The sequence below is a fragment of the Sycon ciliatum genome, chromosome 6 (genome assembly GCF_964019385.1).
Source record: "Sycon ciliatum chromosome 6, ocSycCili1.1, whole genome shotgun sequence".
NCBI classification, from domain to species: Eukaryota; Metazoa; Porifera; class Calcarea; order Leucosolenida; family Sycettidae; genus Sycon; species Sycon ciliatum.
In genome coordinates, this window is record NC_088648.1 from 32260608 (window position 1) to 32277328 (window position 16721).

Sequence of the window (16721 nt, forward strand, 5' to 3'; positions counted from 1 at the left end):
TTCTACTTGTAATGTCAGACTGACTTTCACACCCTTGAGATTTTCCAGTTCTTTCTGTATCAATGTTCTCAGTGGGATGTTGATACTATCAAAGAATATATACAGATCTGGATGATTCTCTTTCGGTTCATAGATGAACGATTTCAGAATCCCTTTGGGTACTGACTTTGAGACTGTGAACGGTGGTGTGACAATCGGTTTCCTCTTTCGATTCTTCCGAATCCGTTTCTTGAGAAGTTCCCGATTCTTTCTTTGCTCTAATTTTTGTGAATCCACCGGAGTTGTTTCTCAGTCTGGAGTTTCTTCCCATCATAGGTGATGGTGAGTTTGCTTAGGTCAAATTCCATCTTTACACTACACAAGGATTTTTTCAATCAGTGATAGCATTACTGTATAATCCCTACCCTCTAATATAGGATAGATTTGACCGTGAATCCGAATCACAAGATCGTGGGTTCGAGTCTCGGTTTTGGTTTGGTGTTTTTTGGCATGTGTTCTCAGAAACAGGATTCAGACACGCTCATTGGCATGTGTTCTCATTTTCTTGTTGTGAAACAGGATTCAGACATACGCATTGTGGTATGTGGTCTCAGTTTCGTGAAACAGGATTCAGACATGCGCATTGTGGCATGTGGTCTCAGTTTCTTGTTGTGAAACAGGATTCAGACATGCGCATTGTGGCATGTGGTCTCAGTTTCTTGTTGTGAAACAGGATTCAGACATGCGCATTGTGGCATGTGGTCTCAGTTTCCGGGATTCGAACCCGTGACTCTCGATTTCTTATCCTGTGTGTAGTAGATTTACCAACCAGGCTATCGGGGTCAAACACATATGGAGTTGTTTATGTCTATTAGTACTGACAAGAGTCCGAATCCGGTGCTGTTGACAGTTAGTACTAGGTCTACCCCGTGATTTTTTTTTCTACCAACAAATCTGCTGCTGTGATCCGTGATCACAACCAGCTGAGTTGATCAAACGGCACCCAGCTGTCGAATCTTGCCGAGTAGCCTTTCCACCTCACAAGGGCTTGTTTCTTCTTGTTGTCCTTTCGGAGCACTTTCTCGATCCGGTAGATTTCTTGAGTAGTTTTCTGGAGCTCTTGTTCATAGAACGACCCATCAACGGGTTCACCATCGAGGTCCTTGACAGAGTACGTAGTGGGTCTGGTCGGGAGAATATCGGTGATCCTGAATACCTCCTCAGTCCAGTTCGGAGTGTATCCTTTCTCGAAATGTCGTTTCTGCTTCACCAGTCGGACATGATCATCTATCTGGAATTTAGTGGACCTGGATAGTGGAGATTTCTCACCCAGTGAGTCACGGATTAGATCAGCGTTCTTCTCCCGTGATGCCTCAGTTGGTGTCATCCGAACACCTCTGTGTTTTGTCGTGTTGTACTTCTCTACCAAATGTGGAAGGACATCGATGTACCTGCTGGTGGAGTTAGCACTGAAGTATTTCCACATCCTGGTTTTCAGAGTTCGGTTGAAACGCTCAACTACAACAGCCTTTCCTTCGTTGTGAGTACTGTACATCGTGATCTGATTCTCATCAAGCCAGTGTTTGAACGTTCGATTATAGAACTCGGTACCCTGATCAACCCACAGCTTACGTGGTTTCCTGCTGCTAGTTTTCACGATGGATCGAAATGCTGATTGGATGTCAACACCTTTCTTGGATTCGAGTGGAACAACCCAAGCATATCGGCTGAACAGATCAATGACAGTAAGCAGAAATTTGATTTCATCATTGTATTTACGAAAAGCTGTCATATCCACGAGATCGGCGGACCAGATTTCATCAATCTCACTCACAGTCACTTGTCTCCTAGTGAAATTCACACGCTTTGGTTTGTGTAACTCATCAGCCAGATCGTCAGTCCATTTCCTATCTATTTTTTTTTTTTACTCCTAAACCTATCATCTTGAACAAACCAGACAGGAATCCACCTTCTCTGATTTCCGATTTCTTGATAAATTGTGAACACGATCGACCACATACTGAGCATTTACCCTTGACATATGGTTGACCAGTTGATGTGACTTCTCCTTGTATTCCCCTCATCTGTTGCTTTTTCTTACACGATAGGCAATGAACATTCATCTTTATCTATCTATCTACTTTTTTATTTCTCATGGATACAAAGATGTACCAACAATCCCATATTTTCACAGTGATCTTCCATGTTCTCATCAATCTTTTCAGCACAAACAAGTCTGAAATTTCCATTATCCATTTTGTCAAGCTCTGCCTTTGTCAATGACATAAAAATCTGTGGATTATTGGTAAATATGTGGATGTTGATCGTGTCATGCTCCTGATCATCTTTCGTGAGTTCCAAACTCACCCCCAGAATATTTTCACGGAAATGTGGAATGTTGGAGAGAGAGTATCCAAACCCAACTGTCCCACGGGAGATTATGTGATACATTTTCATGTTTGTCTATCTATCTTTATTTTCTTCACCGAATTGTCATCATAAACGATTATATGAACCCTGTTACGTAGAGGTATACCGATGAGAATTCCAAAGATTTTCTATCAGCAAAGATGACTTCCCCTTGTAAGATTTACAAACTAGTGAGCCAACACACCGATCAGGTATATGTTGGCTCCACTTCTCTACCACTGAAAAATCGGATGTATCTTCATAGATCCACTTTCAGAGCATATCAAAAAGGTAATCATAATTTTGTGACATCATTCATTCTGCTTGATCTCGGACCTGTAGAAATTGTCCAGATCGACTCTCTGTCAATGTTTGATGAAGATGAGCTTAAGAGGAGAGAACGATACTGGATCGAAAAACTGGATACCGTGAATAAAAACAAGCCTGGAAGATCAGTATCAGAGTGGTATCAAGATAATCACAAGAAAATCAGACAATATGCCAATGAAAGAGTTGTCTGTGAGAAATGTGAGAAGTCTTATCCAAGAAACCACAAATCCCATCATGAAAAATCGATGTTCCACAAGCTCCGTGAATGATAAAATTGATGATGCTTATACAATGAATACCAAAAAGAAAAAGGAACTAGTGAAAGAAAAAAAGGTTTTTGTGTTTTCCTTTTTTTATCTTTTTTATCTCTTTTTTTTCTTCCCCTTTTTTTACAATACCAACTGCTCATTTTCTTGACTGGGGTGCTGAGTGAAATCCAACAGGACATCAAGAGCACTTCTGCCTTTGTTTCTTTCTTCTATGAAATGTATACAGTAGTATCCACACAGGACACTATCATTCATCTGTATCTTTGATGAGTTATACCAACATTTTTTATGGTGCTTCTTCATCCACCCGACTACCTCCTCTGGTGGTGATAAGCCAAAGCTGTCAAAATATTCATTACCAAACACACAAACCCAGTGAGTACCACCACCATCCAAAAAATCTTGGAGATTGATTACCAAACAATCCTTTGATGATATAGGTTGTGGAAGCTGATCTTTGCTGAAAGTTCCTCTGAAATGTGGAATAGATCTCAGAATTTCATCAATGTCAAAGTTGGTCAGTGGTCTCACGTTCCTGGTAGACGCAACCCCTTTCCTTTTTGGTCTTTTTTTACCCCTCTACCCCTCCGTGTTCCAGGAAGTTGTAATCCTTCACCGGTGTTTCCTAAACCTATCATTTTTCCCAGAGCTGGTGCTAATAATCCAGCTGCTAATGCTCCGAGAAACCCTCCTTGCTTCTTGAGTTGAGTACTGGATAACTTGAGATCCATTCCTACTCCTTTTTGCTTGGATTTTTTGATTTTGGTAACCTGTCGGTTTGTGAGCAAAAGCATATCATTTCCGGATAACTGATTTTTTGTTAACCGGAGTGTGATTCCATCCTGGGCACTACCAAGTTTCTTCTTTTGGTTCGGAGTTAGCATCAATCCATATTCTACATACTGACCAATCCCCCGACCAGCTGTGGCTCTGTGTGTGCTTCCAGAAATAGCACCAGAAATACCAGCCAGTCCAAGTGTACCAAGGATGTTGGGAGCATGCTTGATCACAAGTGGAGATATCTTCCCAACCAATCTTCCGATCACAGAACCGATACTACCACCTTTCTTCTGTGTTAGTTCCTTTGTTAATAAAATCTCAATGTCCTTTTCCAACTCATTCATGGTTCCTATCTACTATTATCTTTTTTCTTACACCACAACACTCATTTTGCCATTCATACCATTGAGTTTGAGATGACGTTCGGAGAGAATCAAACAGATGGTTTGGTAAGAAGCAGCTGTACCAGTGGGAAACTCAAACGGTTTTCCAAGTCTCCATCGAAGTTCGATATCAGCAGAGCTGTTCCTCAGCTTCTCCTTATGCTTACTCACATCTACATGAATGATGGTGTACAAAGAGGCAAAATCCTCCACACTTACCTGACTTCCACTGTCTGTGTCAGCATATTTTTGGATGGCTTCTTGGAAAAGCATGTATGCTCTTGTATAATTCCGAGTAGCTGGACTGAAATTCATTTCCAAATCACGTTCTGGGAATCTATCGCTGTTGATGTACACAGATAAGCTTCTGAGGTCAGCATTGTCGAAAACCTGGTTGTTCTGTTCTTGATTCCCACTCCGATTGGCTGCTTGGATGGCAAAGAAGATATGAGTTGGGAGTTCCTCATTGCTGTGAGTAGTCACTCTCCAGGATGGGTTTGTCTCCGTTGATCCATACTGATTTCTATAAACCCGGACTTGCTCGAAGTACAGATCTCGGAGGGTGGACTTAACCAACTTACTTTCGATCTTACTAGCTAGTTGGAGTGATGGTCTCACCTTTGGTATCCACAAAGAAAGATGTTTGATGTCAAACCTTCCTGGATCAACACCATTTACTCTGTGAATGTAGTTGGCTGCTGATTCTCTAGTAAGATTGAGTGTATGCTTGACTCCCATGAATACCGTATCAATATCTTTACAAAAACCCAACAGTGATGATAAAGGAAGCAACATGGTTGTATCCTTATTTCCAGTCGTGATGAGTTGTCGGGCTCTGAATCCGGTATTGTAAGCAGGATTCTTCAGATCTGCTGTCTGAAAATGTTGTCTGAAATTTGCTCCAGTAAGTTGTGTTGCGTTTGGGATATTGGTTGTTGTCACCATATCAGCGATAGCACTGAACTCATTAGGAGATGCTCCTCCGATTCCTGTGTCCTTGTACCAGAGCATGTTGGTAGCAGAACTTCTCCCATAATCATCACTAAACTGGACCAGATTGAGAATGGTAGAAGCTTGTGGAACATGACTATCAACTCTCTCTACCATATTGTTGTCAAGTTGATACTCAACAGTCTTGAAGAGTGACCATCCGTTGTTGGAAAGAGTGATGATATCATCAGGATCATAATTGGAGCCATCTGCTGCTTTGACGAGACGCCCACGAACCTCAAGCAGTGCTTTGTGAGGAAGGAGGTACTCATCAAGATCCTTGGTTTCTATGATATGCTGATCTTTATTCATGTCATTGCTGTTCCTGGGTAGATATTCTCTATACTCATACTCAGTTGTTGATTCATCCTTTGGCGGGTCTGTGAAAAGATCGAAATGTGGACTTGTGTAAGAGGCCATAGTTTCTACCTATATATTTTTTCTTTTTCTTTTTTTTCTACAACCTCTTCATTCCTGAACCAGCAATGATGTTTGATAGGATAGCTCTCTGATTATCTTGGAGAAGCTCTTTACTCTTATCCAACAAAACTCGTTTGATGTCCTTGTTGTTTGATAATTGATTGATGGTATCTCTAACATGTGGATTGATAGCTTTGTCTTTACCAATAGTAGTAGCAAGCTGTTTTGCCTCTTTCTTTACTTTCATTTTTACTGCTTTTCTGTCACCCTTAGCAAGATCTTTTGCCAAATCAAAGACCATGTCTGGAGTGATCTGCTCTTTTGCTGCTTCCAAAGCTTTCTGAGCTGTCATTTTTCCTATGGATTTGACCTTTGGTGCTAATATTTTGCTGGTGTTGTATAGTACACCTTTGGCTTTGTTGTACAGATTTCCAAGAAGACTTCCGCCGATAACCTTTTGTCTGGTAAGCTGGTTTCGTTTCAAGAACATGATGTCATCTATCTAGTCTTATTTTCTTTCCCGGAGATGAAGACTGAACGTGGTTCTTTCATTGTTGAGGTTCAGTTCCTTTCCATCTTGATCAGTTATCCTCATTATTACATCTGATATTCTGTCAGTTTTCGTCAATGGTAAAAACGTCTTCTCATTCGGTTGGATGTTGAGTTGGAATCCAGGAGGTTTATCCGGTGAAAAGGAGTAAATGACATCACCAGTTCTACCATTGAGATATGCCTCACTTACCAAGCTACAGTGAATGAGGATGTTGTGAGTGTCAGTGATATTCACAATGAAGTCAGATGTAGAAGTTGTATCAATCAGTTTCTTGGAAAATCCGAGCACAGGAGCAAGTGATGATGGGATGTCAAAGTCAACCTTGTATCCATGTTTGAGGTAAATTTCACTGTGTAGAGTGTTGAAGTTTGGCTCAATCGTTATCCCATCCTCATTTTCGATTTTTCTCTGGATATATCGATTGATGTCAGTCAAGTTGTAAGCACCTCTTGGAATGACATGAGTTTTCCAGGCTTTCCCATCAAAAATCCGAATTTGGTTGTTTGTGGTGTTGATGTTGAACCAACTATACCAGATGGTAGAATTGATCAGAGCAATTTCATAGGTCTTCTTTTCATCAAGTAGTAATGGAGGGTTGAAAGATGCTTGAAAGTTTTGACTTGTCCCTGTGATTTGTGAACTGTGACTGTCAAAAAATAGAATGGTTTCCATGGTTCTATCTATACATAAGATTTATAGATCTTCTTGTATTCACTCTTTTTTATCACTTTATCATTCAACAAACGGTCCAAGATCTCAACTAGTTCGTTAATGACTTTCTTTGATGTATTTCCTGCTTCTCGGGAAGCGCAAAGTAAACTCAGTCGTTTTACTAACTCATCATGTGATTTGTAAAATCTGATTCCACTACCTTTCAAGGGGGTATGGTCCATGTCCATCTCGGAGTATATATATCCTTCTGGGAAATCTGGTGATGAACCGTCAACTTCAAAAGGTCTGCCTGAGACGTATACATCATTGTACGATTCTCCTTCTGATCTAGTAAACGGTATAAATGAATTAGTGGACTGTGATGATGATTGAGTTGCTTGATCTGGAACTGGACTTGAGAGTTCTGGACTTTTTGGATTGATACCTTTCCTTCTGTGTCTTCTCTTTTTCTTAGTGGACTGTGGTGATGTTTGAGTTGCTTGGTCTGCTTTCGTAACTTGTACTGGTTTCAGTATTCTACTGTTAGCATTGATCATGAAGTCTATCCATTCCCTCACCTTGTCTATGGAATTTATCACAAGTTTCTTGTTTCCATCTTTATCACTTGATGAGTTAGGTCGATTTTGTGCCCCCCTTATTCTTCCAAGAATATTCCTCATTTCTTTCAAGTCCTCACCTTCTTTGATCTCTCCTGCTGGTAATAATGGATGATTGCTCCCCTTATACTCATTGATGAGGTCAATATCATCCTGGTTGAATGATTTATAAGTCTCAGTAATGAAAGAAGAAGTTCTACCATCCAATGGTTCTGGAGTGCTACTTCGGATGGGTTTGATGAATGAACCCACCACAGATGGAATTTGATGGAGGGCTGATGTGATTGCTGCTTGGTTAGTCTGAAGTTGTCCAAGGAGCGCATCCTGCCGTTTATCGTATTCCTCACTTTGTTTGGTTAAATTTTTAACAACAGGTTTTTGGAACTCTTCAACAAACTCCTCCTGCTGTTGCTTGCCGATCCTTTTTTCCAGTTGACGTTGCTTGAGAATTTCTCGATTTTTGAGAAAGGTGTCAATGACTTCCTTCCGATGTTCAGGATTTTCTACTTGAGTAAAATGTGGCATGCTTATCTACCAATACCTTTTTTTTCTTCTCACTTCTCCAAGAACCTATCGAATCCACATCGATACATCTCTGGCTGATATGTTGCTGTTTTATCAAGCATGAAAAATGAATGTGGTTTCTCTGTTGCCATTTCATAAGCCTCCGCAAACTCGGTTTTCTTAAGATTTTTGGAGTGATCATGTGCTAGACATTGGACATCTCTGTTGTCTAAGCCCTTGTACAACAGGAAGCACTTGGTATTTCTCCGGATATATTTCGGTACATCGTAGTATGATTGACAAAGATATATACAGTTACATTTCTTGTTCCGAGAAAGACTGAAGTATTCCATCACTTTTGTCATGTGCTTTTTGTCAATCTTGATGTCATCAAAAACTATCACCTTATTTTCCTGATCATCGAGATCCTCCACTGGACAAACCTTGTCTGGTTGTTCAATGATAAGTTTACCAGGAGATATTCCATTGTAAAACCCATCAAGAAGTTGATATTTTGGTTGTTGAGGATTTATTGTGTAAAGAATGACCTTATCACAGTTCAACCATGATTGTAGAAGCATATTACACAGGGTGTTTGTCTTCCCACATCCCGTTTGTCCAATCATCATGTAGTGACAATCAGGAAGCAAGTAGTGATGCTTTGTTGGTTTCTCCTTGTGCTCATCAAAGTTGATCATTTCCATGGTTTATACCTATAAAGGATCATTTTTATTGTTCCAACACTCTCAAGAAGGAATATATAGATAGATAAGGAAGATGAGTTCAAAATTTGGAACAGCCTTGGAAGCTAATTCGATCAATCTTGATTCCTATGCCAAAAAAAGGGAGTTATTTGTCATCAGTGAAGAAAAGCTGGATAAAGCTGGTGGAGATGTGGAGGGACATATTGACATGAACTATCATAGCATCTGCTTTCTTGGTTATGATGGAATAAGTACCACTTGTGCGGCACCAACTGGGTGGGTTACAAGTGAGATAGGAAAAGTGGATACTTCATTGAGGAAGCATGTTGATGATGATGAAACACGACTGAAGGTGAGTGGCACACTGAAAATGAAAGGAAATCTTGACATGGGTGGAATGGAAATTGTAAATGTGAAGCAACCATCAAGAAGTACATCTGTGGTAACATCAGAATATCTCAACACAACACAAAGTCGGACTCTCTGGACTAGTGGGCTCAACCAGATGAAAGGAAATCTTAACATGGGGTTGAAACACATCATCAATCTCCGAGACTCAACAGAGGATGACTCAGCAACAACAAAGGAGTATGTTGACAGAAAGGATGGAAAGGTGAAAGTCAAAAAATTGAAGAATATCATCCCAAGCTCATCAACCACTCCACCAGAAGCCACACTTCATGTCTTTCCTATTTACAAAAGTCCAACCAACAAACTGATTGTCATTGAGGATCTCTTCATAGTCGGTCAAGAAACAAGTGGTAGCAGAAGACGTTTTCATCTATCATATCGAGATGTGTTGGGAGAAAAAGCGGTAATCCGATACATTACTGAACATGATATAACAACGGCATATCTGACCTTCATCAACAACACATTGACATTACCAACTGTGAGTGGATACAATCTCATTGATGAATGGGAGCTGGTTTATCATGAGTACTGAAAATCTTAACTATATGTAGATAAAAAAATGGAAATACCTCATTTGTTAATACTGTTGACCATGCTACCATTTACTCTTGGTTGTATTCTTGATCCGTGGGATAAGGATGGACTCTGCTTGACAACGAAACCTCCTACTGTCATCCAAAGTGAAAGACCAACTCCGGTTGACATCCCTAGTGAAACATCACCACCAACAGACCATATCACTACACAACCCCCTTACGATCAGACGAAACCAGTAAACGGGGATAACCCTCATTTGACAGACCCCAATCTTTATCTTTTATCTCTGATTGTTATTCCTATAGTTGGTGCTGTTGTATATCTCATAAAACGTTCCAGCTGTTCGATGAGTGTTGACCCTGAAAATGATCCAAGAAATTTACAACATCAGCCTAGGTTAGATTTTAATCCGATGCCATTACCAGATGTGCTTGGTACGATCAATCTACCAAAATCACCTTCAACCTTTGATGTAACTAGTATAGTCTGATGGGGAGAAAGAAAACGGTTTATGATAGAGTAAGAATGAACAAATTTATGATCTTGATAGGAATTGCTTTTCTAGCTCATTGTGTCAGAGTGAATGGGTTGGTAATAAACAAATGTTGGGAAGAAAATTCATTCTGGATTTGTGTTCCGCTTACACATCTTAGTCCACCTATTAATGTACCAGCAGCATCTGTACCACCGACAACACCGACACCACCGACAACACCGATACCACCGACAACACCGATACCACCGACAACACCGACAACATCGGGAATTACATCGGGAATTACATCGGGAACATCGGGATTTACACCGACAACACCGACAACATCGGGAATTACATCGGGAACATCGGGATTTACACCGACAACACCGACAACATCGGGAATTACATCGGGAATTACATCGGGAACATCGGGATTTACACCGACACCATCGGGAATTACATCGGGAACATCGGGAATTACATCGGGAACACCGGGAAATACATCGGGAATTACATCGGGAACATCGGGAACATCGGGAACATCGGGAAATACATCGGGAAAATCAAACAACTTGATATACCTCCTTTTCCTTCTTCTTCTCATCCCCATTGCTGCTGTTGGATTTCATAGAAAAATAAAAAAATAAATCATAGAAAGAAGGATGAGAACCTTCTTACTCACGAAACCACCCACCTCATGTAAAGATGATCAGGTGAAAAATAAGCCTTACATACCCACAAAAGAAACCCTTGCTGAGGTGAGAGCAGCACTCAACTCAGGATGGAAACCCCCTATTACAAAAAAAGCTGATGAAAAACAAGAAAAGATATATGAGGAAATGAACCATCCCTTAGCAAAACTAAAACAGGGGGCAATTGAGTATGATGAAAAGATAAATGCGGAATTGATCCATCCCTTAGCAAAACTAAAACAGGAAACAGTTGAGTATGCTGAAAAGATAACACGAGAGCTAGAAGTTGGGAAAAATATTGTTGATGATGATGAGATGGGGAATAGGTATGAGTTACCGATTGATGGTGGTGAATCCTCATCCAAAGCTGAACCACCCGAAGTTGGCTCAGAAACCGACCCCACATCAGTCCTCGAAGTGAGCCAAGATGGGGTAAATGAAAAAGCTGAAGTTGGCTCACTTTCGATTTTCTCGGAGACAGCAAGTTGACTCACTTTTCTGGAACGGGGTTGAGCCAACATGGGATCAGTGGTTGGAGTTGTAAAATTAGTACTTGGAGGTGTAAAATTAGTACTTGGGTGTATATCCTTTAGTATAGTAGTATAGGGGGAGGGGGAGACTTTGGAGGGAGGCCCTTCGGGCCGATCGACAAAGTCGATTTTGGCTCACCTGGAAGGTGAGCCAGAACCCCCTCCCCCTATACTACTAATAATCAAGCCACACATCTGCTACGTCATGAGGGTGCTGGCAAAAGTCCTGCAGCACCGCCGGCGGCGGGCAAAGCCCAGAGCCAGCAGCTTCTTTCAGCAAAGTTTCATCTTTCTTCCACTGCCGAATCTTAGCCCCAGTCACCTTGAGCTTCTCCGCTGCGCTGGTGATACTCGTCCTCTTTGCCAAATCCACAGCAGAAATTTTGAAGTCACAAGAGTACTTCTTTCGCATATTGCTGGCCATGGTCGAAAGAAAAAGCTACAAGGACCGGCAGAGCGTGATGGCGGAATCACAAGAAACCAGAAGATGTGCCACACATGCCACGTGTAGTTGCAGTTTTGTACAAAATGGAAGCCGTCTCGCCCGCTCATGCGCAGTCGTAAGACTCATTTAGTAGGCCCGGTCTTCTAATCCGAGACGGTCTTGTATTTTTTCAATCGCCCCCTGCCCCGGACTTGTATTCGAGGAAGGCGTTTGATGTGTATCTATATTCATTACATCATAGTTGTACTGCATGCACGCACACACACGGATTAGTTGAGTGTGCTTCTTTTTCCTCTTGTTTTTTCTCATGACATGTTTTGTTTCCGTTCCCAAGTCTTCAAGAATAAATAGTAACGTATCATGGCGCAATGAACAGGATACGAACCTGTGTCCGTGCCTTGTGTCCGCACCTTGTAGTGTTTGCACGGGCCCAGTTTTTTATCCGTGTGAAGTAGTAGTTTCCGCGATCGAAACTCTGTCTCAGTTGAATTATTTTAGTAGTGTATTTGTTCGCACTCGTGGATGAGTGACTAATCGTAATGGAACAATCACAGGACGTTACCGGATTTGACCTGTCCTCCGCGACCGAGCGACAGCAGGAATCTCAAATGGGTTGTAATGAATAGGTATGCATGACTGTAGATGCCACTCTGCACTGTTACTACTAGTATTCTGTACTCGCATAGTAATCTAGCCATGATGTCTTTGTTACGTAGATCTATGCGGTTGCGCATGTAGCCAAGTTCCCCGATGTGTTGTGTAGCGGTTTGCACATGCATATGTAGCATGCTATCCCGTGTGTTGCGGCGGCTGGCACAAGTACGACTGCAGCTCAGTTTGTTGTGTTGTTCCTTCTTCTAGTTAGTTCGAGTTTGCGTTGCTTGTGTCCATTTTGCTAATCTCTCCTTTTCCAATATCATGTATAAACTGTACTATTGAGAGTTGTTGTAGGGTGAGAGTAGCCGTGCGTCGGGGGACGAGGGTTCCACAACATCTGGTGCCGAAACCCGGGAAGTTTGGAGTCTCTGAACGTGGTTTATTCTCTTAATTTGTGGAAAGACCCTGTCGTAGGCCGACTAAGCTATGTCTCTGAAGGTGGACAGCTTCCTGAGGACCGTAAGCGGTGAGAACTTCGAACGGTTTTGGGAGAAATTTGAAGTACTGGCTGAGATTCAGACGTGGAATGATGAAGCCAAACGCATGAAGAATTTTCCATTCTTTTGGAGGAAAACGCGTTTCTTGTGTTCTCAAGGATGGATGCAGCCGACAGGAAGAAACAAGACAAAGTTCTGGCTAAACTGAGACAGTCGTTCTGCATGACCAAGGCGCAAGCATACAGCGCATTTACGAAGAGGAAGCTCCGGATCGACGAGTCTCCTGACGCCTACGTAGCTGACCTACAGAGGCTGTACACTTTGGCGGGTCATGCTGCTGATGATGACAAGGACGCACTGCTGATAGACCAGATGATCGCTGGTCTGTCATCCCAGTACGCCCGCGAGTTGAGGTTCACCATGGCAGGCAAGGAGCTGTCCTTGTCAGGATGTCTAGATGTAGTCCGTGCTCTGCGCAGCGCCAATGCTGATGATGCCTGTGGCAGGAGCGAGGTAGTGGCAGTTACTGCACCAGCCCAGGCTGGTCAACAGACTGCATCTTCTGACGCCTGCTACCTGTGTGGCGAAGTAGGTCACATGAAGAGGTTTTGCCCCAAACGGCAGAGCTGGGGCCGTGGCCGTGGATTCGGTGGTGGCCCTACGGCCACCACCGAATCCACGGCCACGGCCGGTGGACTCGTGGTGGTCGTGGCGGTGGATTCGGTGGTGGTCGCGGCGGCACTTGGAACCGGGATTCCCGCCCGAGGGAGACACTGTCTCAGTGCTATTTCTGTGACGGCGTTGGGCACCTAAAGCGAGACTGCCCTGAGCGTAACACCTGGCAAGAGAGCAAGTCAGGAACTGCAGCTTCGGCTGTTGGAAATGCAGCTCCAGTGCGCCCGACGATGTCCGAGGATGCAACGTGCCTGTGCTCTGTAGCTGAAGCAGCGCATGCATTGCTACCGCGCCTATTCCTAGATGTGCGGTCCAGCGCTAGCGTACGTAACGGCTGGGCGCGAGCTCGGTCCGCGATCGACACGTGCGCAACGTACACTATGGTAACTGCATCGTTCCTCCGAGCCTATGGCATCGATTATGACCCCGGAAAGCCGAGATCCATAGTAGCCGTAGACGGCAAGCCGGTTAAAATCCTTGGTGAGACGGACCTTCAGCTCCAGCGAATGGACGGACCGGTGTCTCTCCCACGGGTGCACGTAAAGGCATGCGTCGTCGGATCGCTAGCGGCGGTCGGTGCGGACATCTTGCTCGGTGCAGATGTCATCGCTGGTGTCGGAGGTGTCAGCATCGGATATGGCAGTGACGGGGAGATCGACTCGGCTAATTTCGGACCGGGGATTCCCAGCGTCAGTGCAACGGCTGCGCCGGCAAGTGACCACCCCCTCCGCCATGTGACTGTGACCAGGGATGCCAAAGATGTCACCCTGGCTGCGGACGATGGACAGGTGCACTGGGACGATGAACTGAAGAAGTGGACCCTGCAGTGGCGTTGGAAGGATGGCCAGGAGCCGTCGCATCCGATCGGATCAGGCATTGGCCAGTATGCACGCACCAACCTGTCCGCTGAACAGGAGACCCAGTTCTGCGACGAAGTGGATTCCTGGGTGGAGAAAGGCTGGCTAGTGGAGCACGACGAGGCCACCCACGGATCGCCTACAGCTATCATCCCCCTACTGGCGAAGAGTCAGGCCCATAAATCCACCACTCCCGTTCACCCCTGCCTGGACTACCGTGGCCTCAACAACCTGACTAAGTCCAACCCAGGCATGGATGCTCCTGCTTGTGCGGAGAAGATACGGAAGTGGAGGCAAGTCGGAGGCCAGTACGAGCTAGTCGATGTGCGCAAGGCCTACCTACAGGTGCACGTGGACCCGGCTATTCTACGATACCAAGTGGTCGTGTGGCGCGGCAAATTGTACGTAATGACCAGGATGGGCTTTGGGCTATCCATTGCCCCAAAGTTCATGGACGTGATCGTACGATGGGTGACACAACCGTGGCCGGAAGTCGATAACTACGTCGATGACGTCCTGACACCGGCGGATGAGCGTGAAGATGTTGTTGCGGAATTCGCACGATACTCGCTGCCAACCAAGCCAGCGGAGCCGCTGTCGTCCGCTCGAGTCCTAGGCCTGCAGTTGTCGACGCCTGTGGAAGGTGACGCCACATACTGGTCGCGACGCGACGGCGTGGATCTGGCATTTCAGCGCCCGTTGACGAAGCGTGCCATTTTCCAGTGGACAGGCCGCTTAACGAGCCACTACCCGGTAGGCAGCTGGCTGCGACCTGCCTGCTCGTATCTGAAGAGGATGGCCAGTGTGGCTGCTACTTGGGATGAGCCGGTGCCGGAAAGGGTCGTGCAGTGTGCAGAGGAAGTTGCCGACCGACTACAGCAAGAGGACCCGGTACGAGGGAATTGGCAGGTGACGTCGAAGTCGGAAGGCAATTGGGCCGTCTTCTTCGACGTGTCTGATATAGCAACTGGCGTTGCGTTGCAGCACAATGGCAACACCATCGAGGACAGGACGTGGCTGCGAGATGCCGAGGACATCAACGTCGCCGAGCTTGACGCGTGCGTGCATGGGCTCTCTCTCGCTGCCGAGTGGGGCCTGAGTTCGGTACGGCTCGTCACGGATTCCAAGACGGTGTTCGCTTGGCTTCAGCAGGTCGCTGACAAAGTGCGTCGCGTGAGACTCGGGGGTCTTCACAAGGTATGGATCGAGAGACGCTTGCAAGTGGTAGCCGACCTCCTGAAGACTGCCCGGCTCAGCGTGTCCGTAGAATGGGTGCCAACCGACCGGAATCCGGCCGACGAGCTGACGCGGGTGCCGGTGGCGTGGCTCAAATCGTGCAAGCCCGACGTGACGGAAACGGAAGCTGTGTCTGTTACTGCTGCCGTAGTTGAAGGTGGTGCGCCGGGGCGAGCTATCACCCGAGACGAAATCAGGGAGGCCCAGCGAGCGACTCCCGACCTGGTGCCCGTGCTGTCGGCTGTGCAACAAGGCAAGCGAGTCGTCATGAAGGAATATGAGAAAGTGCAGGACCAACTTGTCATTGACGACGGTATCCTGTCGCGGAGCTTCAGACTACCTGCCGCCGGAAGGGTCACCGTGCCGTTAATCCCGGAGACGCTAGTGCCTCGTGTGCTGGAAGAAGCCCATCGAATGTCTGGACACGCCAGCTGGACGGTCATGTATGGGATGCTGCTCGGCATGTGTCACTTTCCAAGCATGAACGCCCGGTGCCAAGACTTCTGCCGAAATTGTCAAGCATGTAGCGCCGCCAACAGCCGTGGAGGTGCGACGGTGCCGCAAGCTCCTCTGGAGATACCCGGGCAACCGTGGAGTGTGCTTCAAGTCGACACCCTGGAGCTCGGCCATGAGAGGAGTGGACGGTTCCACTGCGTGCTCGTTTGCACGGACGTCTTCACTAAGTGGGTCGAGGTGGTACCTCTTCGACGCCATGACGCTGCGAGCGTAGCGAGAGCGATGACCAGCATCTGCTGCAAATGGGGTCCACCGGACGAAGTGCGGCTAGATAACGGAACTGAGTTCCAGAATGCTGTCGTTCGTGCACTGTTTATCCAGTTCGGCGTACGAGTGAAGACGGGAGCAGTCCGACACCCCCAGTCGCAGGGTTGTGTTGAGCGGATGAACAGGACCATCATCACACTCATGCGGAAGGTCTTGGACGAGACAGCAGACTAGCAGGCAGAGTTGGAGCTCCTTCTGTTCTACTACCGGACGCGGCCGCACTCAACGACGACCGTATCATCAATGCTTGCGCTATGTGGCTGGGAACCCCGCACGATCGTTGTGGAAGTCAACGAAGATGCTCGCCTACTCAGCGAGTGGGTAGAGAAGCTGACCGAGTCTGCTGCCCGTGTGCGCGACATCGTGGAAGCAGAGCTATCGGCATCGAGCC

The 16721-nt window shown here is 45.5% G+C and overlaps 2 protein-coding genes across 2 annotated transcripts; one reads left to right on the top strand and one right to left on the bottom strand.

Moving 5' to 3' along the window:
- Nucleotides 1–4138: 4138 nt before the first annotated feature.
- On the bottom strand, nucleotides 4139–5560 carry LOC135820228 (uncharacterized). The gene has a single exon (XM_065333543.1). The coding sequence runs from the start codon at nucleotides 5558–5560 to the stop codon at nucleotides 4139–4141; it is 1422 nt and encodes a 473-aa protein (XP_065189615.1).
- Nucleotides 5561–13684: 8124 nt separating this feature from the next.
- On the top strand, nucleotides 13685–16504 carry LOC135820229 (uncharacterized). The gene has a single exon (XM_065333544.1). It carries the CDS (start codon nucleotides 13685–13687, stop codon nucleotides 16502–16504), a length of 2820 nt encoding a protein of 939 aa, XP_065189616.1.
- The last annotated feature ends 217 nt before the right edge of the window (nucleotides 16505–16721 follow it).

Excerpts from the sequence above, each read along its gene's own strand:
- LOC135820228 (XM_065333543.1), bottom strand. The coding sequence starts at position 5,560 with ATGGCCTCTTACACAAGTCCACATTTCGATCTTTTCACAGACCCGCCA.
- LOC135820229 (XM_065333544.1), top strand. The coding sequence starts at position 13,685 with ATGTCCGAGGATGCAACGTGCCTGTGCTCTGTAGCTGAAGCAGCGCAT.